Below are 25,531 nucleotides of genomic sequence, written 5' to 3' on the forward strand. Positions count from 1 at the left end.
AAACTTACGCATGTGATAGAACAGATGTTCAAGAATCAAAATCCATCAAAAACCCAAATCATGAAAAATCATCATTTTGGTCTCTTTAGCACTGCCGTGTCCCCCCTTAAGGGTGGTGAAGCCTGTGACTTTGGAGCCTTTGTGTTGGTGATGACAGGGGTGTGTTTCAGTGCAGCCAGGTGTCAGGGTGGTGACAGGGGTGTGTTTCAGTGCAGCCAGGTGTCAGGGTGGTGATGACAGGGGTGTGTTTCAGTGCAGCCAGGTGTCAGGGTGGTGATGACAGGGGTGTGTTTCAGTGCAGCCAGGTGTCAGGGTGGTGATGACAGGGGTGTGTTTCAGTGCAGCCAGGTGTCGGGGTGGTGATGACAGGGGTGTGTTTCAGTGCAGCCAGGTGTCAGGGTGGTGATGACAGGGGTGTGTTTCAGTGCAGACAGGTGTCAGGGTGGTGACAGGGGTGTGTTTCAGTGCAGCCAGGTGTCAGGGTGGTGATGACAGGGGTGTGTTTCAGTGCAGCCAGGTGTCAGGGTGGTGATGACTGAGGTGTGTTTCAGTGCAGCCAGGTGTCAGGGTGGTGACTGGGGTGTGTTTCAGTGCAGCCAGGTGTCAGGGTGGTGATGACTGAGGTGTGTTTCAGTGCAGCTAGGTGTCGGGATGATGACAGGGGTGTGTTTCAGTGCAGCCAGGTGTCAGAGTGATGATGACTGAGGTGTGTTTCAGTGCAGCCAGGTGTCAGGGTGGTGACTGGGGTGTGTTTCAGTGCAGCCAGGTGTCAGGGTGATGACTGGGGTGTGTTTCAGTGCAGCCAGGTGTCAGGGTGGTGATGACTGGGGTGTGTTTCAGTGCAGCCAGGTGTCAGGGTGGTGACGACAGGGGTGTGTTTCAGTGCAGCCAGGTGTCAGGGTGGTGATGACAGGGGTGTGTTTCAGTGCAGCCAGGTGTCAGGGTGGTGATGACTGGGGTGTGTTTCAGTGCAGCCAGGTGTCAGGGTGGTGATGACTGGGGTGTGTTTCAGTGCAGCCAGGTGTTGGGGTGGTGAAAGGGTGTGTTTCAGTGCAGCCAGGTGTCGGGGTGGTGATGACAGGGGTGTGTTTCAGTGCAGCCAGGTGTCAGGGTGGTGATGACTGGGGTGTGTTTCAGTGCAGCCAGGTGTCAGGGTGGTGAAGCAGAAGGCAGGAGGACCTCTGTCAACAGGTCTGGGCCTCAGCACCTTCCCTGCCCTCGTCCTCCTCCGTGACGGCATCACTGCCTATTACACAGGTGTGTTGTGTTGTGTCCATGTTGACGTCACTGCCTATTATACAGGTGTGTTGTGTTGTGTCCGTGTTATGTTGTGTTGTGTTGTGTTCATGTTGACGTCACTGCCTATTATACAGGTGTGTTGTGTTGTGTCTGTGTTGACGTCACTGCCTATTATACAGGTGTGTTGTGTTGTGTTCGTGTTGACGTCACTGCCTATTATACAGGTGTGTTGTGTTGTGTCCGTGTTGACGTCACTGCCTATTATACAGGTGTGTTGTGTTGTGTCCGTGTTGACGTCACTGCCTATTATACAGGTGTGTTGTGTTGTGTCTGTGTTGACGTCACTGCCTATTATACAGGTGTGTTGTGTTGTGTTGTGTTGTGTTGACGTCACTGCCTATTATACAGGTGTGTTGTGTTGTGTCCGTGTTGACGTCACTGCCTGTTATACAGGTGTGTTGTGTTGTGTCCGTGTTGACGTCACTGCCTGTTATACAGGTGTGTTGTGTTGTGTCCGTGTTGACGTCACTGCCTGTTATACAGGTGTGTTGTGTTGTGTCCGTGTTGACGTCACTGCCTATTATACAGGTGTGTTGTGTTGTGTCCGTGTTGACGTCACTGCCTATTATACAGGTGTGTTGTGTTGTGTCTGTGTTGACGTCACTGCCTATTATACAGGTGTGTCTTGGTATTGTGCTGTACTGTGTTGTGTTGTATTGTGCTGTGTTATATTGTAATGTATTTTGTTGTGTTATATTGTAATGTATTTTGTTGTGTTATATTGTAATGCATTTTGTTGTGTTGTACTGTTTCGTATTGTATTGTGTTGTATTGTGTCATGTAGTATTCTATTGTATTGTGTTGTATTCTTGGCACCTTATCCAACCAGCATGTGAAGCAGTGTTTGAAACAGTGTTGAATGTGGGTTAATTACAGGTGTGCTAAATCCAGGTGTGTTAACACCAGGTGTGTTCAATCCAGATCTGTTGATTCATACCAGGTGTGTAAAATCCAGGTGTGTTAATTCATACCAGGTGTGTTAAAATCCAGGTGTGCTAATTAACACCACGTGTGGTGATATAAACTGGGCGTGTTAAGTCCAGGTGTGCTAATTAACACCACGTGTGGTGATATAAACTGGGTGTGTTAAGTCCAGGTGTGCTAATTAACACCACGTGTGGTGATATAAACTGGGTGTGTTAAGTCCAGGTGTGCTATTTAACACCACGTGTGGTGATATAAACTGGGTGTGTTAAGTCCAGGTGTGCTAATTAACGCCACGTGTATTGATATAAACTGGGTGTGTTAAGTCCAGGTGTGCTAATTAACGCCACGTGTGTTGATATGAACTGGGTGTTTTAAGTCCAGGGGTGCTGATTGCAGGCACAATGGAGGAATCCAGCGAGGTGTACATGTGGCTGTGCTAATTAACGCCACGTGTGTTGATATAAACTGGGTGTGTTAAGTCCAGGTGTGGTGATTGCAGGCGTGATGGAGGAATCCAGCGAGGTGTACCTGTGGCTGTGCTGATTAACACCACGTGTGGTGATATAAACTGGGTGTGTTAAGTCCAGGTGTGGTGATTGCAGGCGTGATGGAGGAATCCAGCGAGGTGTACATGTGGCTGGACAAGGCCGGCAGGAAGGCGGTGAGCAGAGAGCTGGGGGACGACACCTTTGAACACCTGACACAGGCCTCTACTGGATCCACCACGGGACACTGGCTGGTCCTCTTGTGTGTGGGGGGGTGGGGGTGGAGGGGTGGGGGTGTGTGTGTGTGGTGTGCGGTGGGGTGGGGTGTGTGTATGTGGTGTGCAGTGGGATGGGGTGTGTGAGTGTGGTGTGCGGTGGGGTGGGGTGTGTGAGTGTGGGTGTGGGGTGTGGGTTGAGTGTGGTGTGTGAGTGGGGGTGTGTGGTGGTTGCATGTGGAGAGGTAGGGTTTTGTAGGGGTGGATATGTAGAAGTGTGTGTGTGTGTGTGTGCGTGCATGTGTGTGTGCGCATGCATATGTGTGTGTGTGTGTGTGTGTGAAGTGATCCAGAAATACACACAGTGTATCTTTCTTTTTCAGCTACCGTTCAGACTGCCAGGACCACTTTTCTCTGTTAGAGAGTGTTGGAATCAGGTGAGTGATATATACATCTGTATGTCTGTAGATGTTAGTGTTGGAATCAGGTGAGTGATATACACATCTGTATGTCTGTAGATGTTAGTGTTGGAATCAGGTGAGTGATATACACATCTGTATGTCTGTAGATGTTAGTGTTGGAATCAGGTGAGTGTTATACACATCTGTATGTCTGTAGATGTTAGTGTTGGAATCAGGTGAGTGATATACACATCTGTATGTCTGTAGATGTTAGTGTTGGAATCAGGTGAGTGTTATACACATCTGTATGTCTGTAGATGTTAGTGTTGGAATCAGGTGAGTGATATACACATCTGTATGTCTGTAGATGTTAGTGTTGGAACCAGGTGAGTGATATACACATCTGTATGTGTGTAGATGTTAGTGTTGGAATCAGGTGAGTGATATACACATCTGTATGTCTGTAGATGTTAGTGTTGGAATCAGGTGAGTGTTTATATACCCTCTTACACACATATAGTGTGTGTGTGTGTGTACCGTGTGTGTGTGTGTGTCTGTGTATGTGTAGTGTGTCTGTGTGTGTGTGTGTGTGTGTGTGTGTACCGTGTGTGTGTCTGTGTGTGTGTGTACCATGTGTGTGTCTGTGTGTGTGTGTGTGTGTGTACCATGTGTGTATCTGTGTGTGTGTGTGTGTGTGTGTGTGTGCATCAAAGCAGTCAAACTGACAAAAATCAATGTCCATGGTTTGTTCTTTAATCTCAGACAACCATATATGAAAAAGTGGACGAACACGGCGAAAGTCAGTGTTTATGATTGTTGTAACGTGGTGAGGGTGATGTATACAGTGGCTGTGTTGCAGTGAAATACTATACTGGATGAACATGGCGAAGGTCAATGTGTATGATTGTTGTAACGTGGTGAGGGTAGATGTATACAGTGGCTGTGTTGCAGTGAAATACTATACTGGATGAACATGGCGAAGGTCAATGTGTATGATTGTTGTAACGTGGTGAGGCTGATGTATACAGTGTCTGTGTTGCAGTGAAATACTATACTGGACGAACATGGTGAAGGTCAATGTGTGTGATTGTTGTAACGTGGTGAGGGTAGATGTATACAGTGGCTGTGTTGCAGTGAAATACTATACTGGATGAACATGGCGAAGGTCAATGTGTATGATTGTTGTAACGTGGTGAGGGTAGATGTATACAGTGGTTGTGTTGCAGTGAAGCACTATACTGGACGAACATGGCGAAGGTCAATGTGTATGATTGTTGTAACGTGGTGAGGCTGATGTATACAGTGTCTGTGTTGCAGTGAAATACTGGATGAACATGGCGAAGGTCAATGTGTATGATTGTTGTAACGTGGTGAGGCTGATGTATACAGTGTCTGTGTTGCAGTGAAATACTATACTGGACGAACATGGCGAAGGTCAATGTGTATGATTGTTGTAACTTGGTGAGTGTTGATGTATACAGTGTCTGTGTCGCAGTGAAATACTGGATGAACATGGCGAAGGTCAATGTGTATGATTGTTGTAACTTGGTGAGGCTGATGTATACAGTGTCTGTGTTGCAGTGAAGTACTATACTGGACGAACATGGCGAAGGTCAATGTGTATGATTGTTGTAACGTGGTGAGGGTAGATGTATACAGTGGCTGTGTTGCAGTGAAATACTATACTGGATGAACATGGCGAAGGTCAATGTGTATGATTGTTGTGACTTGGTGAGGGTAGATGTATACAGTGGCTGTGTTGCAGTGAAGCACTATACTGGACGAACATGGTGAAGGTTAATGTGTATGATTGTTGTAACGTGGTGAGGGTAGATGTATACAGTGGCTGTGTTGCAGTGAAATACTATACTGGACGAACATGGTGAAGGTCAATGTGTATGATTGTTGTGACTTGGTGAGGGTAGATGTATACAGTGGCTGTGTTGCAGTGAAGCACTATACTGGATGAACATGGCGAAAGTCAATGTGTGTGGATGTCGTGTTGAGGGTTAGACGAGGGTTGAGGGTTTGACGTGGCGAGGGTTAATGGATACGGCTGCTGTGTTTCAGTGAAAAACTGTGGATGAACGTTGCGAGGGTTAACCTGGACGGCAGCCCCAAGCTGGCCAAACGCTTCCAGGTCTCTTCCTGTCCGGAGATCATCTAGTGAGTGTGGCTTACACTGAGTTACAGTGCACGGAGAAGTAACTTTCACCGCCATAGGCGACTTTAGTTGACTAGACAGTTCCCCCCAAAAAACGGAGTATGACTGCTTTCATGTCCGGAGCTCATCAAGTGAGTGTGGCTTACACTGAGTTACAGTGCACGGAGAAGTAACTTTGACAGCCATTGGCGACTTTAGTTGACTAGACAGTTCCCCCCCAAAAACGGAGTATGACTGCTTTCATGTCCGGAGCTCATCAAGTGAGTGTGGCTTACACTGAGTTACAGTGCACGGAGAAGTAACTTTGACAGCCATAGGCGACTTTAGTTGACGAGACAGTTCCCCCCAAAAAACAGAGTATGGCTGCTTTCATGTCCGGAGCTCATCAAGTGAGTGTGGCTTACACTGAGTTACAGTGCACGGAGAAGTAACTTTCACCGCCATTGGCGACTTTAGTTGACTAGACAGTTTTGTATTTGTATTAGTATTTCTTTTTATCACAACAGATTTCTCTGTGTGAAATTCGGGCTGCTCTCCCCAGGGAGAGCGCGTCGCTACACTACAGCGCCACCCATTTTTTTGTATGTTTTCCTGCGTGCAGTTTTATTTGTTTTTCCTATCGAAGTGGATTTTTCTACAGAATTTTGCCAGGAACAACCCTTTTGTTGCCGTGGGTTCTTTTACGTGCGCTAAGTGCATGCTGCACACGGGACCTCGGTTTATCGTCTCATCCGAATGACTAGCGTCCAGACCACCACTCAAGGTGTAGTGGAGGGGGAGAAAATATCGGCGGCTGAGCCGTGATTAGAACCAGCGCGCTCAGATTCTCTCTCGCTTCCTAGGCGGATGCGTTACCTCTAGGCCATCACTCCACTTTCCCCCAAAAAACGGAGTATGGCTGCTTTCATGTCCGGAGCTCATCAAGTGAGTGTGGCTTTGAGTGCACGGAGAATTAACTTTCACCGCCATAGGCGACTTTAGTTGACTAGACAGTTTCCCCCAAAAAAACGGAGTATGGCTGCTTTCATGTCCGGAGTGTAGCTTTCAGTGCACAGAGAATTAACTTTCACCGCCATAGGCGACTTTAGTTGACTAGACAGTTTCCCCCGAAAAAACGGAATATGGCTGCTTTCATGTCCGGAGTGTAGCTTTCAGTGCACAGAGAATTAACTTTCACCGCCATAGGCGACTTTAGTTGACTAGACAGTTTCCCCCGAAAAAACGGAATATGGCTGCTTTCATGTCCGGAGTGTAGCTTTCAGTGCACAGAGAATTAACTTTCACCGCCATAGGCGACTTTAGTTGACTAGACAGTTTCCCCCGAAAAAACGGAATATGGCTGCTTTCATGTCCGGAGTGTAGCTTTCAGTGCACAGAGAATTAACTTTCACCGCCATAGGCGACTTTAGTTGACTAGACAGTTTCCCCCGAAAAAACGGAATATGGCTGCTTTCATGTCCGGAGTGTAGCTTTCAGTGCACAGAGAATTAACTTTCACCGCCATAGGCGACTTTAGTTGACTAGACAGTTTCCCCCGAAAAAACGGAATATGGCTGCTTTCATGTCCGGAGTGTAGCTTTCAGTGCACAGAGAATTAACTTTCACCGCCATAGGCGACTTTAGTTGACTAGACAGTTTCCCCCGAAAAAACGGAATATGGCTGCTTTCATGTCCGGAGTGTAGCTTTCAGTGCACAGAGAATTAACTTTCACCGCCATAGGCGACTTTAGTTGACTAGACAGTTTCCCCCGAAAAAACGGAATATGGCTGCTTTCATGTCCGGAGTGTAGCTTTCAGTGCACAGAGAATTAACTTTCACCGCCATAGGCGACTTTAGTTGACTAGACAGTTTCCCCCGAAAAAACGGAATATGGCTGCTTTCATGTCCGGAGTGTAGCTTTCAGTGCACAGAGAATTAACTTTCACCGCCATAGGCGACTTTAGTTGACTAGACAGTTTCCCCCGAAAAAACGGAATATGGCTGCTTTCATGTCCGGAGTGTAGCTTTCAGTGCACAGAGAATTAACTTTCACCGCCATAGGCGACTTTAGTTGACTAGACAGTTTCCCCCGAAAAAACGGAATATGGCTGCTTTCATGTCCGGAGTGTAGCTTTCAGTGCACAGAGAATTAACTTTCACCGCCATAGGCGACTTTAGTTGACTAGACAGTTTCCCCCGAAAAAACGGAATATGGCTGCTTTCATGTCCGGAGTGTAGCTTTCAGTGCACAGAGAATTAACTTTCACCGCCATAGGCGACTTTAGTTGACTAGACAGTTTCCCCCGAAAAAACGGAATATGGCTGCTTTCATGTCCGGAGTGTAGCTTTCAGTGCACAGAGAATTAACTTTCACCGCCATAGGCGACTTTAGTTGACTAGACAGTTTCCCCCGAAAAAACGGAATATGGCTGCTTTCATGTCCGGAGTGTAGCTTTCAGTGCACAGAGAATTAACTTTCACCGCCATAGGCGACTTTAGTTGACTAGACAGTTTCCCCCGAAAAAACGGAATATGGCTGCTTTCATGTCCGGAGTGTAGCTTTCAGTGCACAGAGAATTAACTTTCACCGCCATAGGCGACTTTAGTTGACTAGACAGTTTCCCCCGAAAAAACGGAATATGGCTGCTTTCATGTCCGGAGTGTAGCTTTCAGTGCACAGAGAATTAACTTTCACCGCCATAGGCGACTTTAGTTGACTAGACAGTTTCCCCCGAAAAAACGGAATATGGCTGCTTTCATGTCCGGAGTGTAGCTTTCAGTGCACAGAGAATTAACTTTCACCGCCATAGGCGACTTTAGTTGACTAGACAGTTTCCCCCGAAAAAACGGAATATGGCTGCTTTCATGTCCGGAGTGTAGCTTTCAGTGCACAGAGAATTAACTTTCACCGCCATAGGCGACTTTAGTTGACTAGACAGTTTCCCCCGAAAAAACGGAATATGGCTGCTTTCATGTCCGGAGTGTAGCTTTCAGTGCACAGAGAATTAACTTTCACCGCCATAGGCGACTTTAGTTGACTAGACAGTTTCCCCCGAAAAAACGGAATATGGCTGCTTTCATGTCCGGAGTGTAGCTTTCAGTGCACAGAGAATTAACTTTCACCGCCATAGGCGACTTTAGTTGACTAGACAGTTTCCCCCGAAAAAACGGAATATGGCTGCTTTCATGGCAGGGTAAAAACTAACCCTCCCTTCCCTGCCTCTCCCTTGTCTTCAGTTTCTCCAGTTTTAGAGTTATGCACGCGTGCGAATGACTGGCGCTAAAGGGATCATGATGATAAGACCAGTTTTCACATTATAACAAAGCTCAACAGCTGTGACCAGTGTCCCACCATTAGAACAATGACTAACCTTTGCCCCCTGACCCAGTTTGAACTGAACAAGTCCATTGTGTTATTTTGACATTGTGGTGGTGGTTTTTTTGTTTGTTTTTTCTCGAGGCCTGACTAAGAGCATTGGGTTACGCTGCTGGTCAGGCATCTGCTTGGCAGATGTGGTGTAGCGTATATGGATTTGTCCGAACGCAGTGACGCCTCCTTGAGTTACTGAAACTGAAACTGACATGAACCAACACCGCTGACTGGGAGCTTTGTTTCTAAACTATTTCAGTATTTGGAACTGTGGAGTGGTTTTCACACAGACACTTGGCGGTTAAAGAGTTAAAGAGAGGACCTGGCAGACACTGGTCATGCGCAGAAATCTCTGTCCCCCGTGCTCATGAAGCATACATACAACATTGTGACACAGTCAACACCACTGACCACACTGAAACATGGTGACACAGTCAACACCACTGACCACACTGAAACATGGTGACACCAATGACCACACTGAAACATGGTGACACAGTCAACACCAATGACCACACTGAAACATGGTGACACAGTCAACACCAATGACCACACTGAAACATGGTGACACCACTGACCACACTGAAACATGGTGACACAGTCAACACCAATGACCACACTGAAACATGGTGACACAGTCAACACCAATGACCACACTGAAACATGGTGACACCACTGACCACACTGAAACATGGTGACACAGTCAACACCAATGACCACACTGAAACATGGTGACACAGTCAACACCACTGACCACACTGAAACATGGTGACACAGTCAACACCAATGACCACACTGTAACATAGTGGACACAGTCAACACCACTGACCACACTGAAACATGGTGACACAGTTAACACCAATGACCACACTGAAACATGGTGACACAGTCAACACCAATGACCACACTGAAACATGGTGACACAGTTAACACCACTGACCACACTGAAACATGGTGACATCAATGACCACACTGAAACATGGTGACACAGTCAACACCACTGAACACACTGAAACATGGTGACACAGTCAACACCACTGACCACACTGAAACATGGTGACACAGTCAACACCAATGACCACACTGAAACATGGTGACACAGTCAACACCAATGACCACACTGAAACATTGTGACACAGTCAACACCACTGACCACACTGAAACATGGTGACACAGTCAACACCACTGACCACACTGAAACATGGTGACACAGTCAACACCACTGACCACACTGAAACATGGTGACACAGTCAACACCAATGACCACACTGAAACATGGTGACACAGTCAACACCACTGACCACACTGAAACATGGTGACACAGTCAACACCAATAACCACACTGAAACATGGTGACACAGTCAACACCAATGACCACACTGAAACATGGTGACACAGTCAACACCAATGACCACACTGAAACATGGTGACACAGTCAACACCACTGACCACACTGAAACATGGTGACACAGTCAACACCAATGACCACACTGAAACATGGTGACACAGTCAACACCAATGACCACACTGAAACATGGTGACACAGTCAACACCAATGACCACACTGAAACATGGTGACACAGTCAACACCACTGACCACACTGAAACATGGTGACACAGTCAACACCAATGACCACACTGAAACATGGTGACACAGTCAACACCAATGACCACACTGAAACATGGTGACACAGTCAACACCACTGACCACACTGAAACATGGTGACACAGTCAACACCAATGACCACACTGAAACATGGTGACACCACTGACCACACTGAAACATGGTGACACCACTGACCACACTGAAACATGGTGACACCGTCAACACCAATGACCACACTGAAACATGGTGACACAGTCAACACCACTGACCACACTGAAACATGGTGACACAGTCAACACCACTGACCACACTGAAACATGGTGACACAGTCAACACCACTGACCACACTGAAACATGGTGACACAGTCAACACCACTGGCCACACTGAAACATGGTGACACTGAAACATGGTGGACAAAGGTGACGTTACTTGAAAAGCTACATGTGAACAATGGGGAAGGGGTGTGGGGGGTTGTGGTGGGGGAGGGGGGGGGAGTTATAAAGGGAAAAGAGAAAAAGGAGAGGGAAGGGTGTGTGTGTGTGTGGGGGGGGGGGGGGGGTGTTAGTTTGAACAACAGTGTGTTTGAAATGAAAGAGAATGTTAGCTGGTAACAGTCTTACACTGGGTGAGGTCTGTGTGTGTGTGTTGGGGTGGGGGGGAGGGAGGGAGGGGGGTTAGTGGTGATCCCTCCCAGAAGGTCACTGCTTCTGCTGAGGTGAACCCAATTTTGCCACAGCCAGGGCACAAAACTCATGTATTTGTTGTGGATTTTTTTTTCTGATTATTTCCCTTGTGGAATGAGAATGCATCTTTGACATAATCTCTGTGCACACGTTTTTTGTTGTTGTTTTTATGACCGGTGGGTGGAGGAGGAGAAATTTTCATGATCCTATTTGTACATCAGAGCAGGTCAAGGGACCTAATCCTGTAGCAGTCAAGGGACCTAATCCTGTAGCAGGTCAAGGGACTTAATCCTGTAGCAGTCAAGGGACCTAATCCCAGTGTAACAGTCAAGGGCCCTAATCCTGTAGTAGTCAAGGGACCTAATCCTGTAGCAGTCAAGGGACCTAATCCTGTAGCAGATCAAGGGACCTAATCCTGTAGCAGTCAAGGGACCTAATCCTGTAGCAGATCAAGGGACCTAATCCTGTAGCAGTCAAGGGACCTAATCCTGTAGCAGATCAAGGGTGGGGGGGAGTGGGAAGAAATTCACCTGTAGACAGAAAAGAAAGACAGGTGGCACTGCATGGTGGTGACCAGCTGTTTATGGAGAGAGAACAGAGAGTTCTCTGTTGTAAGGGATACACAATACAATACAATGCAATGCAAACCAGTGCAATGCAATGCAGTACAATGCAATACATCACAATGCAATACATCACAATGCAATGCAGTGCAATACAACACAGCACAACACAACACAACACAGAGAGTATGTGCACAGTTTCAGAGAAGGCAAGATGTATCGCTATGAGACAACACAACACAGCACAGCACAGCACAACACAACACAACACAACACAACACAACACAACACAACACAACACAGCACAGCACAGCACAGCACAGCACGACATGACACGACACGACACGACACGACACGACACGACACAGAGAGTATGTGTACAGTTTCAGAGAAGGCAAGATGTACCGCTATGAGACAACACAACACAGCACAGCACAGCACAACACAACACAACACAACACAACACAACACAACACAACACAACACAGCACAGCACAGCACAGCACAGCACGACACGACACGACACGACACGACACAGAGAGTATGTGTACAGTTTCAGAGAAGGCAAGATGTACCGCTATGAGACAACACAGCACAGTATGTGCACAGTTTCAGAGAAGGCAAGATGTACCGCTATGAGACAACACAACACAACACAGCATGTGCACAGTTTCAGAGAAGGCAAGATGTACCGCTATGAGACAACACAGCACAACACAGTATGTGCACAGTTTCAGAGAAGGCAAGATGTACCGCTATGAGACAACACAACACAGTATGTGCACAGTTTCAGAGAAGGCAAGATGTACCGCTATGAGACAACACAGCACAACACACAGTATGTGCACAGTTTCAGAGAAGGCAAGATGTACCGCTATGAGACAACACAGCACAACACACAGTATGTGCACAGTTTCAGAGAAGGCAAGATGTACCGCTATGAGACAACACAACACAACACAGCACAGTTTCAGAGAAGGCAAGATGTACCGCTATGAGACAACACAACACAGTATGTGCACAGTTTCAGAGAAGGCAAGATGTACCGCTATGAGACAACACAGCACAACACAGCACAGCACAGTTTCAGAGAAGGCAAGATGTACCGCTATGAGACAACACAACACAACACAGTATGTGCACAGTTTCAGAGAAGGCAAGATGTACCGCTATGAGACAACACAACACAACACAGTATGTGCACAGTTTCAGAGAAGGCAAGATGTACCGCTATGAGACAACACAACACAACACAGCACAGTTTCAGAGAAGGCAAGATGTACCGCTATGAGACAACACAACACAGTATGTGCACAGTTTCAGAGAAGGCAAGATGTACCGCTATGAGACAACACAGCACAACACAGCACAGCACAGTTTCAGAGAAGGCAAGATGTACCGCTATGAGACAACACAACACAACACAGTATGTGCACAGTTTCAGAGAAGGCAAGATGTACCGCTATGAGACAAAGAAGTACGACGTTCCGTCTGTCACTTCCTTCGTCACCAGTTGGTTCAGGAACGTCAAGGCTTCCACTGTTCCCCTCAGCCCTACTACCTTGTGAGTGTGTGTGTGTGTGTGTGTGAGTGTGTGTGTGTGTGTGTGTGTCTGTCTGTCTGTGAGTGTGTGTGTGTGTGTGTGTGTGTGTGTGTGTCTGTCTGTCTGTGAGTGTGTGTGTGTGTGTGTGTGTGTGTGTGTGTGTCTGTCTGTCTGTCTGTGAGTGTGTGTGTGTGTGTGTGTGTGTGTGAGTGTGTGTGTGTGTGTGTGTGTCTGTCTGTCTGTCTGTGAGTGTGTGTGTGTGTGTGTCTGTGAGTGTGTGTGTGTGTGTGTGTGTGTCTGTGAGTGTGTGTGTGTGTGAGTGTGAGTGTGTGTGTGAGTGTGTGTGTGTGTGAGTGTTTGTGTGTGTGTGTGTGTGTGAGTGTGTGTGTGTGTGAGTGTTTGTGTGTGTGAGTGTTTGTGTGTGTGAGTGTGTGTGTGTGAGTGTGTGTGTGTGAGTGTGTGTGTGTGTGTCTGTGTGTGTGTGTGTGTGTGTGTGAATGAGTGTGAGTGTTTGTGTGTGTGTGTGAGTGTGTGTGTGTGTGTGTGTGATTGAGTGTGTGTGTGTGTGTGTGTGAGTGTGCTGTGTGTATGCTGTGTGTGTGTGCATGTGTTTCAGTGTATGTCCGTTGTTGTATGTGTGTTGTGTGTTTGTGTGTGTCTGTGTTGTGTGTGTGAGCAAAAAATGTGTCCATCTTTCTTGGCAGTTCGTTATGTATGATGGAGTCTTCCGTCGGACCGACGGATGAGTAGGCAGGCAGGCTTATCTGTTGGTGTGTGTCCTCATATGGGAGAAGAGGCCGATTCTGGATGCGCAGCACTTCCCACAGGTGTTGCAAGGGAAAACGTCTCCAGAAGTTGAGCCCTACTTCCTTCACTCACGCTTCGCCTTAATGGCCAGCGTTCTCTTGTTTTCAAACGCCAGCGAGAACGGTCAAGTTCCCAGGAAGCAATGTCTATGTCACAGGCTTTGAGGTTTGTCTTCAAGGTGCCCTTGAAGCGCTTGCAGGGTCTTCCATGTTCACGGTGGCCTTCCTTCTGCTGGCCATACAATAGCATCCTCGGGAACCTGCTGTCTGTCATGCGGACAACGTGTCCTGTCCAGCGTAGCTGGCACTGGATCAGCAGGCTTTCAGTGCTGGGCAGGCCGCTCCTCTCTAGGACCTGGAGGTTGGAGCCACTTTATGCCAAGGATCTTTCGTAGGCATCTCTGGTGAAAGTGCTCAAGTTGTTGAATGTGACGGCGATACGTCCTCCATGTTTCACAGCAGTACAACAAGGTGGTCAGCACAACAGCTCTGTAGGTTTTCATCTTGGTGCTGAGCCTGATGCCTTTGTTGTTCCACAGCCTGTTGTTGAGTCTGCCAAAGGTGGAGCTGGCCTTGGCGATGCGCAGCGTCACTTCTGCATCAAGGGCTCCGTTGCTGCATAGGGTGCTGCCCAGGTAGCAAAACTCGTCGACTGACTTGATCTCTGTGTCATCGATCTTGATTACAGGTGGGGGGAGGCTCTGGTGTTCTGTGAGCTAGCTGGGTGGTACATGGACTCAGTCTTGCTGAGGCTGATGGTGAGTCCAAAGCACCTGCAGGAGGTTGAGAACCTGTCCATAATGAACTGCATGTCCTCATGGGTGTGTGCAGCAAGCGCACAGTCATCAGTGAAGAGGAACTCTCTCAACAGTGCCTCAAACAACATGGACCTGGCATGGAGTCGCTGCAAGTTGAAAAGTTTGCCATCTGTGCGAAACTGAATGTAGATGCCCCGGTCACAGTCTTGGAAGGCGTCAATCAGCATAGCAGAGAAGAGAATGGAGAACAGTGTGGGTGCCAAGACGCAGCCCTGCTTCACTCCATTTACCACAGGGAATGGATCCGACATGTCAGTATTTTCCTGTACTCTCACCTGCATGCCATCGTGGAATGATGCAATCAGCTGGATCAGGCTCTCTGGGCAACCGAACTTTAGGAGAATCTTCCACAGACCACGGCGGTTCAACGTGTCGAAGGCCTTAGTCAGGTCTACAAAGACCATATGGAGCTCCTTGTTCTGCTCACGGCACTTCTCTTGCATCTGGCGTACGGCAAACACCATGTAACATGTTCCCCTGCCTGAGTGGAAGCCGCACTGTGCTTCAGGGATGACTGTGTTGGAGACATGTTCAACCAGTCTGTTCAGTATGATGCAGGCGAAGGTCTTGCCAGCGATGCAGAGGAGAGAGATTCCACGGTGGTTATCGCAGGATGTGTTGTCTCCCTTCTGTTTGTAAATGTGGACAATTGAAGCATCCTTGAAATCCTGGGGGACCTCCCCTCTCTCCCAGATAGACTGGAACAGGGCGGTCAGCTTGTCTGTCAGCACCTCGCCTCCATACTTGTAGATGTCGGCCTGGATTCCATCTGCTCCTGGTGCTTTTCCTGACGTTGTCAGCTTCAGGGCCTTCCGGGTCTCGACCTTGGTGGGAGGGGCAGCTAGCGAGTCACTGACTGGTAGCTGTGGGAGGGCTGCAATTGCCTCGTCAGATACGGATGAGTCCCTGTTGAGGAGGGTGTTGAAGTGCTCTGTCCAGCGGGCAAGGATGTCTTTCTTGTCTGTCAGGAGGGTGGTCTGGTCCAAGGCTCAGACAGGGATTAATCCTATGACTCTCAGCTCATACACAGCTCGGAGACCATCATGGAAGGTCTTCATGTCATGAGCATCAGTTGTGGGCTGAAGCTCTTTGGACTTTCTCTCCCACCAGGTGTTCTTCATCTCACGCAGCCTCTTCTGTATGAGTTGCTTGGTTTGCAAGAACTGGTTCTCCTTCCTTTGGCAGTCTTTATCGGAAATGTGATCCTGATGCTGTATATGCAGTGTGTTCAGGAGCTTGGAGATTCCAGAGTCGTTCTCGTCAAACCAGTCTTTGCGGCTTTTCTGTACAAAGCCGACTGTGTCAGCTGCTGCTGTGTACACAGCGCCTCTGAAGGTGCTCCATACCTCTTCTACATCAGTCGATGCAGGAATTTCTTGGAGAGCTGCTTGGATTTGCTGCTACAGCACGTCCTTGGTGATAGGGAAGCAGTGGATGTTCAGCTTCCAAGGGGGTTTCTGTCTGGCTGTTTGGAGCTTGCGTGCAAGTCTGGTGTTCATCTTGCTGCGTACCAGGCGATGGTCCGACCAACAGACTGCTCCTCTCATGCAGCGTGTACTGGAAACATCACCTCTGTCGCTCTGCCGGACAATCACATAGTCCAGCACGTGCCATTGCTTGGAGCGGGGGTGCATCCACGTGTTCTTGTACTTGTCCGCTTTTTGGAAGAGGGTGTTGGTAATGGTCAGTCCATGCTGCGCACCGAGTGAGAGCAAAAGCAGTCTGTTGGAGTTGCACTTGCCAGTGCTGTGCTGTCCTAGGACTTTTGGCCACGAGGAGAAGTCCACGCCGACGCGGGCATTGAAATCCCCAAGGATGATCAGTCTGCCCTTTCTGTCTACCGCTGAAATGGTGTGGCTGAGCTCCTCGTAGAAAGCTTCTTTGATGTCATCAGGGTTGGTCATTGTTGGGGCATAGCAGCTGATGACTGTGGAGAATCGATCCTTGGACAGCTTCAGACGCAGGGTCATCAGTCTATCGTTTATCCCAAGTGGAGGGCTATCAAGCTGTCGCGCAAGCTTGGTTTGTATGGCAAAGCCCACGCCTGAGGTTCTTGGGGTGCCATCTGGCTTCCCAATGCAGTAGAAAGTGTAGCCCCCTCCAACTTCCTCCAGCTGGGTTTCACCGGCAAACCTGGTTACGCTCAGGGCTGCTATGTCCATCTGGTAGTGGTCACACATTCTAGCAATGAGCGCTATGCGTCTTTCTGGTCTGTCGTCTCTGTCTAAGAGGGTGCGAACATTCCAGGCACCCAGAGTCATGGCATGACTCCTGGTTCTTTTCTTCTGTTGACACTGTGGGAGGATACGGGCGCTGCATCTGCCCCAGTCTACGGCGGATGACCATCACCCCACAGCCGCCTGCGTGCAGAGTCGTGACTAGGAACTGCCAGCAGCATCCTCTCCTGTCCCTGTTACGACTTCTCCATCGCGACAGGACTTGGGAAAGCTGGGTGTTGAAGGGCTAGCTCGTCGTTCCAACATTAGCCTGGTTGCCTGACCAGCACAGGTGACTTTTGTTTTTAGTGAAGAGGAGTTGTGCAGTCCCTTCCCCACTCTCTCGCCTACCGACACTCACAGTCCCACAGGTGCAGATACTGCCACGTGTAGAATGGCCTCGGCAGGTGCAAGTTTTTTCTTCGGAGTTCCGTCTCCTAGGAGGACTTCCAGCCAAGGTTAAGAGCTCCCCCTGCCCTTTGGTCATCCTCTTCTGCCTTCACAGCTGTTGGGAAAGGTTTCTTCCTCCGCCTGGTCCGTTGTTGGGAGACTTCACATGCAGCAGGTAGTACTGGGTTACATGGTACCAGTAGCAAGGGCTATGCCCCTGACCTGACACACCTTCACATGCAGCAGGTAGTACTGGGTTACATGGTACCAGTAGCAAGGGCTATGCCCCTGACCTGACACACCTTCACATGCAGCAGGTAGAACTGGGTTACATGGTACCAGTAGCAAGGGCTATGCCCCTGACCTGACACACCTTCACATGCAGCAGGCAGTACTGGGTTACATGGTACCAGTAGCAAGGGCTATGCCCCTGACCTGACACACCTTCACATGCGGCAGGCAGTACTGGGTTACATGGTACCAGTAGCAAGGGCTATGCCCCTGACCTGACCCATCGTTAGTGTAGTGCACGACAGTTAGCTGCAGCATTTTACATTACAGGAAAATGACATTTTCATTCTTGGCTTTTCATGTTAGAAGAAGGTGGTAAACATTGTGTGAAACTAGAAACACTGTGTTTTTGTCCTTTGTTTCAGCGACGAGTTGACAGAGGCCATTGCGCTTTATCTCAAGGTACGCTGTATGACTTGCAGAAGAAAATAATGTGCGTTTAAGATCGCACACAGAATCCCAGTTGGCAATCTTTCTGCTGTCTTGGCTGGAGAAAATGATGTCCGTTTTAGATGGCACAGTCAACACTGTCTTTCATCCACCTTTGTTTTAGATGGCACAGTCAACACTGTATTTCATCCACCTTTGATTTAGATGGCACAGTCAACACTGTCTTTATCCACCTTTGTTTTAGATGGCACAGTCAACACTGTATTTCATCCACCTTTGATTTAGATGGCACAGTCAACACTGTCTTTCATCCACCTTTGTTTTAGATGGCACAGTCAACACTGTCTTTCATCCACCTTTGTTTTAGATGGCACAGTCAACACTGTATTTCATCCACCTTTGTTTTAGATGGCACAGTCAACACTGTCTTTCATCCACCTTTGTTTTAGATGGCACAGTCAACACTGTCTTTCATCCACCTTTGTTTTAGATGGCACAGTCAACACTCTTTCATCCACCTTTGTTTTAGATGGCACAGTCAACACTCTTTCATCCACCTTTGTTTTAGACGGCACTGTCAACACTGTCTTTCATCCACCTTTGTTTTAGATGGCACAGTCAACACTGTATTTCATCCACCTTTGTTTTAGATGGCACAGTCAACACTGTATTTCATCCACCGTTGTTTTAGATGGCACAGTCAACACTGTATTTCATCCACCTTTGTTTTAGATGGCACAGTCAACACTGTCTTTCATCCACCTTTGTTTTAGATGGCACAGTCAACACTGTCTTTCATCCACCTTTGTTTTAGATGGCACAGTCAACACTCTTTCATCCACCTTTGTTTTAGATGGCAAAGTCAACACTCTTTCATCCACCTTTGTTTTAGACGGCACTGTCAACACTCTTTCATCCACCTTTGTTTTAGATGGCACAGTCAACACTGTATTTCATCCACCGTTGTTTTAGATGGCACAGTCAACACTGTCTTTCATACACCTTTGTTTTAGATGGCACAGTCAACACTGTATTTCATCCACCTTTGTTTTAGATGGCACAGTCAACACTGTATTTCATCCACCTTTGTTTTAGATGGCACAGTCAACACTGTATTTCATCCACCTTTGTTTTAGATGGCACAGTCAACACTCTTTCATCCAGCTTTGCAAAGTGCCATTCTCAGTTGGTCACTCAGTTCAGTTTGAACATTTTCTCCAAACACACCTTCCATTCTGGCCGTCATGTTATTGACTGATGTTCTTCATTCACTGCTGGCTCTGTGTGTGTGTGTGTGTGTGTGTGTGTGTGTGTGTGTGTGTGTGTGTGTGTTTCTTTTTCTGTCTACACTCTTGTTTGTGCGTGGTGTGTGATGTTTGAATGCATGTGTATTTCTGATGTTTTTAACTTATACTGTAGTTGCCACAAGTTTTCTGTTTGGGAAGTTAACAGTGAAGGTAACAACAGTTTAGTGACTGTTGTGTGCTGACAGTGAATTGAACAGTGAAGTTAACAACAGTTTAGTGACTGTAGTGTGCTGACAGTGAATTGAACAGTGAAGTTAACAACAGTTTAGTGACTGTTGTGTGCTGACAGTGAATTGAACAGTGAAGTTAACAACAGTTTAGTGACTGTAGTGTGCTGACAGTGAATTGAACAGTGAAGTTAACAACAGTTTAGTGACTGTTGTGTGCTGACAGTGAACTTAACAGTGAATTAACAACAGTTTAGTGACTGTAGTGTGCTGACAGTGAATTGAACAGTGAAGTTAACAACAGTTTAGTGACTGTTGTGTGCTGACAGTGAATTGAACAGTGAAGTTAACAACAGTTTAGTGACTGTTATGTGCTGACAGTGAATTGAACAGTGAAGTTAACAACAGTTTAGTGACTGTTGTGTGCTGACAGTGAAATTAACAGTGAATTAACAACAGTTCAGTGACTGTAGTGTGCTGACAGTGAACTGAACAGTGTTGTTACTGGTGTGCACAGACGCAGCTGGAAGGAGAGAATCGAACCTTCGCCTTGGTGGTGACTGTGGGGGGGGCCCTCACCATCGTCCTCACCTCTCTCTTCTGCTGCCTGACAGGGGGGAGCGACTCCAAGCAGAAAACCGAGTGAATCGCTTTGCATGAGGAGAACAACAACGAAACAAAAATCTGCTTCAGTGTGTGCAGTACGTATGGGAGAGAGAGAGAGAGAGAGAGAGAGAGAGATGGAAAGAGAGAGTGAGAGAGATGGAAAGAGAGAGATGGAGAGAGAGTGAGTGAGAGAGAGAGAGAGAGATGGAAAGAGAGAGTGAGAGAGATGGAAAGAGAGAGTGAGAGAGAGAGAGAGATGGAAAGAGAGAGTGAGAGAGATGGAAAGAGAGAGATGGAGAGAGAGTGAGTGAGAGAGAGAGAGAGAGAGATGGAAAGAGAGAGTGAGAGAGAGAGAGAGAGAGAGATGGAAAGAGTGAGTGAGAGAGATGGAAAGAGAGAGATGGAGAGAGAGTGAGTGAGAGAGATGGAAAGAGAGAGTGAGAGAGAGAGAGAGATGGAAAGAGAGAGTGAGAGAGATGGAAAGAGAGAGAGAGAGATGGAGAGAGAGTGAGTGAGAGAGAGAGAGATGGAAAGAGAGAGTGAGAGAGAGAGAGAGAGAGATGGAAAGAGTGAGTCAGAGAGATGGAAAGAGAGAGAGAGAGAGAGAGAGAGAGATGGAAAGAGAGAGAGAGATGGAAAGAGAGTGAGAGAGAGAGATGGAAAGAGAGAGTGAAAGAGAAGAGAGAGTGAGAGAGATGGAAAGAGAGAGAGAGATGGAAAGAGAGTGAGAGAGAGAGTGAGAGTACTAGAGAACTCGTTTTTGGGGTGGTAACTTTGTTTCCTAGAGTCTGTCAAAGCTGTCAGTGGTGGTAACTTTGTTTCCTTGAGTCTGTCAAAGCTGTCAGTGGTGGTAACTTTGTTTCCTAGAGTCTGTCAAAGTTGTCAGTGGTGGTAACTTTGTTTCCTTGAGTCTGTCAAAGCTGTCAGTGGTGGTAACTTTGTTTCCATGAGTCTGTCAAAGCTGTCAGTGGTGGTAACTTTGTTTCCTGGAGTCTGTCAAAGCTGTCAGTGGTGGTAACTTTGTTTCCTGGAGTCTGTCAAAGCTGTCAGTGGTGGTAACTTTGTTTCCTGGAGTCTGTCAAAGCTGTCAGTGGTGGTAACTTTGTTTCCTGGAGTCTGTCAAAGCTGTCAGTGGTGGTAACTTTGTTTCCTGGAGTCTGTCAAAGCTGTCAGTGGTGGTAACTTTGTTTCCTGGAGTCTGTCAAAGCTGTCAGTGGTGGTAACTTTGTTTCCTGGAGTCTGTCAAAGCTGTCAGTGGTGGTAACTTTGTTTCCTGGAGTCTGTCAAAGCTGTCAGTGGTGGTAACTTTGTTTCCTGGAGTCTGTCAAAGCTTTCAGTGTATTCACAGAGAAATACACTCTTGTGCATTACCAGCTGAAACTTGTCATAGTATTTGAAATAATGTCTTGTGTGGTGGAGGTGTTTTCTTTGCCTTGAGCATTGGTGTTTTGGGTTTTTTCCCCCATGATGTTAACAAGAACTGTTGACTGTCCACAAACGTTAAACTTACAACAGCTGGATGAGATGTATTTTTCCATATTTTTTGCAATGCATGTGATTTTACCGAAGTCCGTGTTGCCAAGCTCTTGATTTAGCTGATGTGAATCATGGCCATGCTTATTATATGTGCAAAGATTGGCAGTTCTACTTGTTCGGCTTTGATCCGTAGGTTTAGGTTGCATTCGTTATGTGCTGGTCCTCTGTATCAGCATGTGATGTGGGCGTGGACTCTGACTCTGTCAATAGTGGAGTGATGGCCTAGAGGTAACGCGTCCGCCTTGGAAGCAAGAGAATCTGAGTGCGCTGGTTCAAATCATGGTTCAGCCACCGATATTTTCTCCCCCTCCACTAGACCTTGAGTGGTGGTCTGGACGCTAGTCATTCGGATGAGAAGATAAACCCAGGTCCCGTGTGCAGCATGCATTTAGCGCACGTAAAAGAACCCACGGCAACAAAAGCGTTGTTCCTGGCAAAATTCTGTAGAAAAATCCACTTCGATAGGAAAAACAAATAAAACTACACGCAGGAAAAAATACAAAATAATGGGTGGCGCTGTAGTGTAGTGACGCGCTCTCCCTGGGGAGAGCAGCCCGAATTTCACACAGAGAAATCTGATGTGATAAAAAGAAATACAAATACAAATACCTCGAGGCTTGTCACATACATGACAAGTGCCTACATTGTGAAAGTCATCTTTTTCTTTTGGGGTACTGATCAGTTTCGTGCGGTTCTTTAGCTCTTTCTTAACAAACTGTAATACTTTCTCAATGCATTTTTTTAGCTGCATCAGGTCCTAGCCATGTTGTTGGCTTGTATGCAACGTCATCACTTCTAACACGTCTAATTTTTAGGCTTGACATTGCATGATTTTCTTGTTTTTGTTATGTTAGCTGGTTTTTCTTCTACTGGGACTAGAATCGATTCATTGTATTACAACAAATAGTAGTGGTTGCTGCTTTTGGTGATTCAGTTGATATTTCCTGTTATGAATCTTCTTCAGTTGGTGTATACTTTGCAAATCGGTTCATCAAAATATGATATATATTTTTGCGAATCTTTTGCATATAGTTTGTGAATCTTTTCTTCAATTGATATATGTTTTTGTGAGTTTTTTCTTCAGTTTGTATATATTTCTGTGAATCTTTTCTTCAAATGATTACATTGTTTACCCATTTGAAGAACTGGAAACATATGAGTATACTGAAAATGTGCAAAGGTAAAAACATTTGCAAATACCAGTGGAGTGTGTGGTAAAACTTGTGATGGATTATATTGTCGTGGTCATATTAAATGCCATAGAAAATGCCATGTCCTAATTATTAGACTTGAATTATAACATGGAGAATCTTTATACTAAATTGACTGATGTCTCATTTATAAACTATGTCAACGCTTTTCATTTTGTTCATCTAACTGAAACATTTCTTGACCCGTCCTTTGATTACAGTTACAATTTTCCAGAGTTTCTAAAGTTTTCTGCTCCTGCAAAGAAGATGTCACACCAAGGGAGATAATCGGGTGTGGGGCGGGGGGAGGAGTCGTGTAAATGAAAAATACTCTGAAACAATTTCTGAAAGAAATTTCGACGGGCACAATAGCCGAGTGGTTAAAGCGTTGGACTTTCATTCTGAGGGTCCTGGGTTCAAATCTCGGTAACGGCACCTGGTGGGTAAAGGGTGGAGATTTTTACGATCTCCCAGGTCAACATAATGTGCAGACCTGCTAGTGCCTGAACCCCTTCGTGTGTATATGCAAGCAGAAGATCAGATATGCACGTTAAAGATCCTGTAATCCATGTCAGTGTTTGGTGGGTTATGGAAACAAGAACATACCCAGCATGCACATCCCCGAAAGTGGAGTATGGCTGCCTATATGGCGGGGTAAAACCGGTCATACACGTAAAAGCCCACTCATTTGCATACAAGTGAACGTGGGAGTTACAGCCCACGAATGAAGAAGAAGAAGAAGAAAGAAATTTCTTTAAACTGTGTGAATGCTGTAAGTTGAAAGACGAGTTTTAAATGTTAATAAAGATGTACTCTTTGTTTCAGCTTACGTAATACCCAAAGGAGGACCACTGTACAATAAAACAGAATTAAACGATGAGGTACTGATTTTGGAAGAACATTTGCTGCATGTCATGCAAGATGAAGATGCGTATGTTATTGTCTGTGGAGATTGGAACGCACGAACAGGTTGTGAGCAGTCCAAAATTGAAGATGTGGGTATCAATCTTTTTGATCTGGGATGGGAAAATGTGAAGGACCATGTACATTGTTCGAAGGATGTTACTATAAATAATTTGGGGATATCCCTGTTGACTTTTGCTTTTTGTTTGAACTTGTAATTTTGAATGGATTTGCAATGGAGAAGGAGACAGTGATTTTTATGTCTGTTTCTCCGCATGGGTTTAGTGTCATTGATTAGTTTCTTGTTCCAGACTGTTTATTAGATAGTTGTAGATAATGTATTGGTGACCCTGTATTTTCATGGCATTTACCAGTCGAATGGTCCTTTAGAAATGGATTGAGTGCTAGAAATAATCTGTTTCAATTAAAAATGGAGAATTATGGATAGCGTGGTCTGAGGATAATGTGCATGTATGTAAGTATGAGCTGGACAGTTGTCAGTTTAAGGAGTGTTTACAGAATGCTTTTGACATGTTAACTGTTGATGTGAACGCCTGTGTTGAACTGTTTTCATGTGCACCATATGGAGCAGCTGACTGCGCGATTGGAACGGTGGGCAGAGGACAGAAGAAATGCAATAACTGGTTTGATGAGGAGTGTCAAAGGAAGAACAGTGGGCAGAGGGCAGAAGAAATGCAATGATTGGTTTGATGAGGACTGTCAGAGGAAGAACAGTGGGCAGAGGACAGAAGAAATGCAATGATTGGTTTGATGAGGACTGTCAAAGGAAGAACAGTGGGCAGAGGACAGAAGAAATGCAATGATTGGTTTGATGAGGAGTGTCAGAGGAAGAACAGTAGGCAGAGGGCAGAAGAAATGCAATGATTGGTTTGATGAGGAGTGTCAGAGGAAGAACAGTGGGTAGAGGACAGAAGAAATGCAATGATTGGTTTGATGAGGAGTGTCAAAGGAAGAACAGTGGGTAGAGGGCAGAAGAAATGCAATGATTGGTTTGATGAGGAGTGTCAAAGGAAGAACAGTGGGTAGAGGACAGAAGAAATGCAATGATTGGTTTGATGAGGAGTGTCAAAGGAAGAACAGTAGGCAGAGGACAGAAGAAATGCAATGATTGGTTTGATGAGGACTGTCAGAGGAAGAACAGTGGGCAGAGGGCAGAAGAAATGCAATGATTGGTTTGATGAGGAGTGTCAAAGGAAGAACAGTAGGCAGAGGACAGAAGAAATGCAATGATTGGTTTGATGAGGAGTGTCAGAGGAAGAACAGTAGGTAGAGAGCAGAAGAAATGCAATGATTGGTTTGATGAGGAGTGTCAGAGGAAGAAAAGACTTGGCCAGGGACATGTTGTCTGCAGACAGAACCAAAAACTCAAGTGATGGAGGCTTTGGTGAGGGGTGTATTGTCTGCAGATGACTGTAGAGGTCTTGGTGAGGGATGTCTTGTCTGCAGATGACTGTAGACCTTGGTGAGGGGTGTATTGTCTGCAGATGACTGTAGAGGTCTTGGTGAGGGATGTATTGTCTGCAGATGACTGTAGACCTTGGTGAGGGATGTATTGTCTGCAGATGACTGTAGACCTTGGTGAGGGATGTATTGTCTGCAGATGACTGTAGAGACCTTGGTGAGGGATGTATTGTCTGCAGATGACTGTAGAGG

At 46.6% G+C, this 25,531-nt stretch overlaps 1 protein-coding gene across 1 annotated transcript in view; it reads left to right on the plus strand.

Moving 5' to 3' along the window:
• The window catches only part of LOC143277851 (uncharacterized), a 29,288-nt gene extending 5,454 nt beyond the window's left edge, over window positions 1–23,834 (plus strand). The window contains exons 4-11 of the mRNA XM_076582778.1: window positions 1,138–1,257; window positions 2,829–2,973; window positions 3,310–3,363; window positions 5,398–5,493; window positions 13,133–13,258; window positions 18,124–18,160; window positions 20,140–20,323; window positions 23,780–23,834. Coding sequence (XP_076438893.1) covers window positions 1,138–1,257; window positions 2,829–2,973; window positions 3,310–3,363; window positions 5,398–5,493; window positions 13,133–13,258; window positions 18,124–18,160; window positions 20,140–20,268 — 707 coding nt within the window. The 3' untranslated portion in view covers window positions 20,269–20,323; window positions 23,780–23,834. The remainder of the gene's footprint in view (window positions 1–1,137; window positions 1,258–2,828; window positions 2,974–3,309; window positions 3,364–5,397; window positions 5,494–13,132; window positions 13,259–18,123; window positions 18,161–20,139; window positions 20,324–23,779) is intronic.
• Window positions 23,835–25,531: the final 1,697 nt, after the last annotated feature.

The sequence above is a fragment of the Babylonia areolata genome, chromosome 35 (assembly GCF_041734735.1).
Source record: "Babylonia areolata isolate BAREFJ2019XMU chromosome 35, ASM4173473v1, whole genome shotgun sequence".
NCBI classification, from domain to species: Eukaryota; Metazoa; Mollusca; class Gastropoda; order Neogastropoda; family Buccinidae; genus Babylonia; species Babylonia areolata.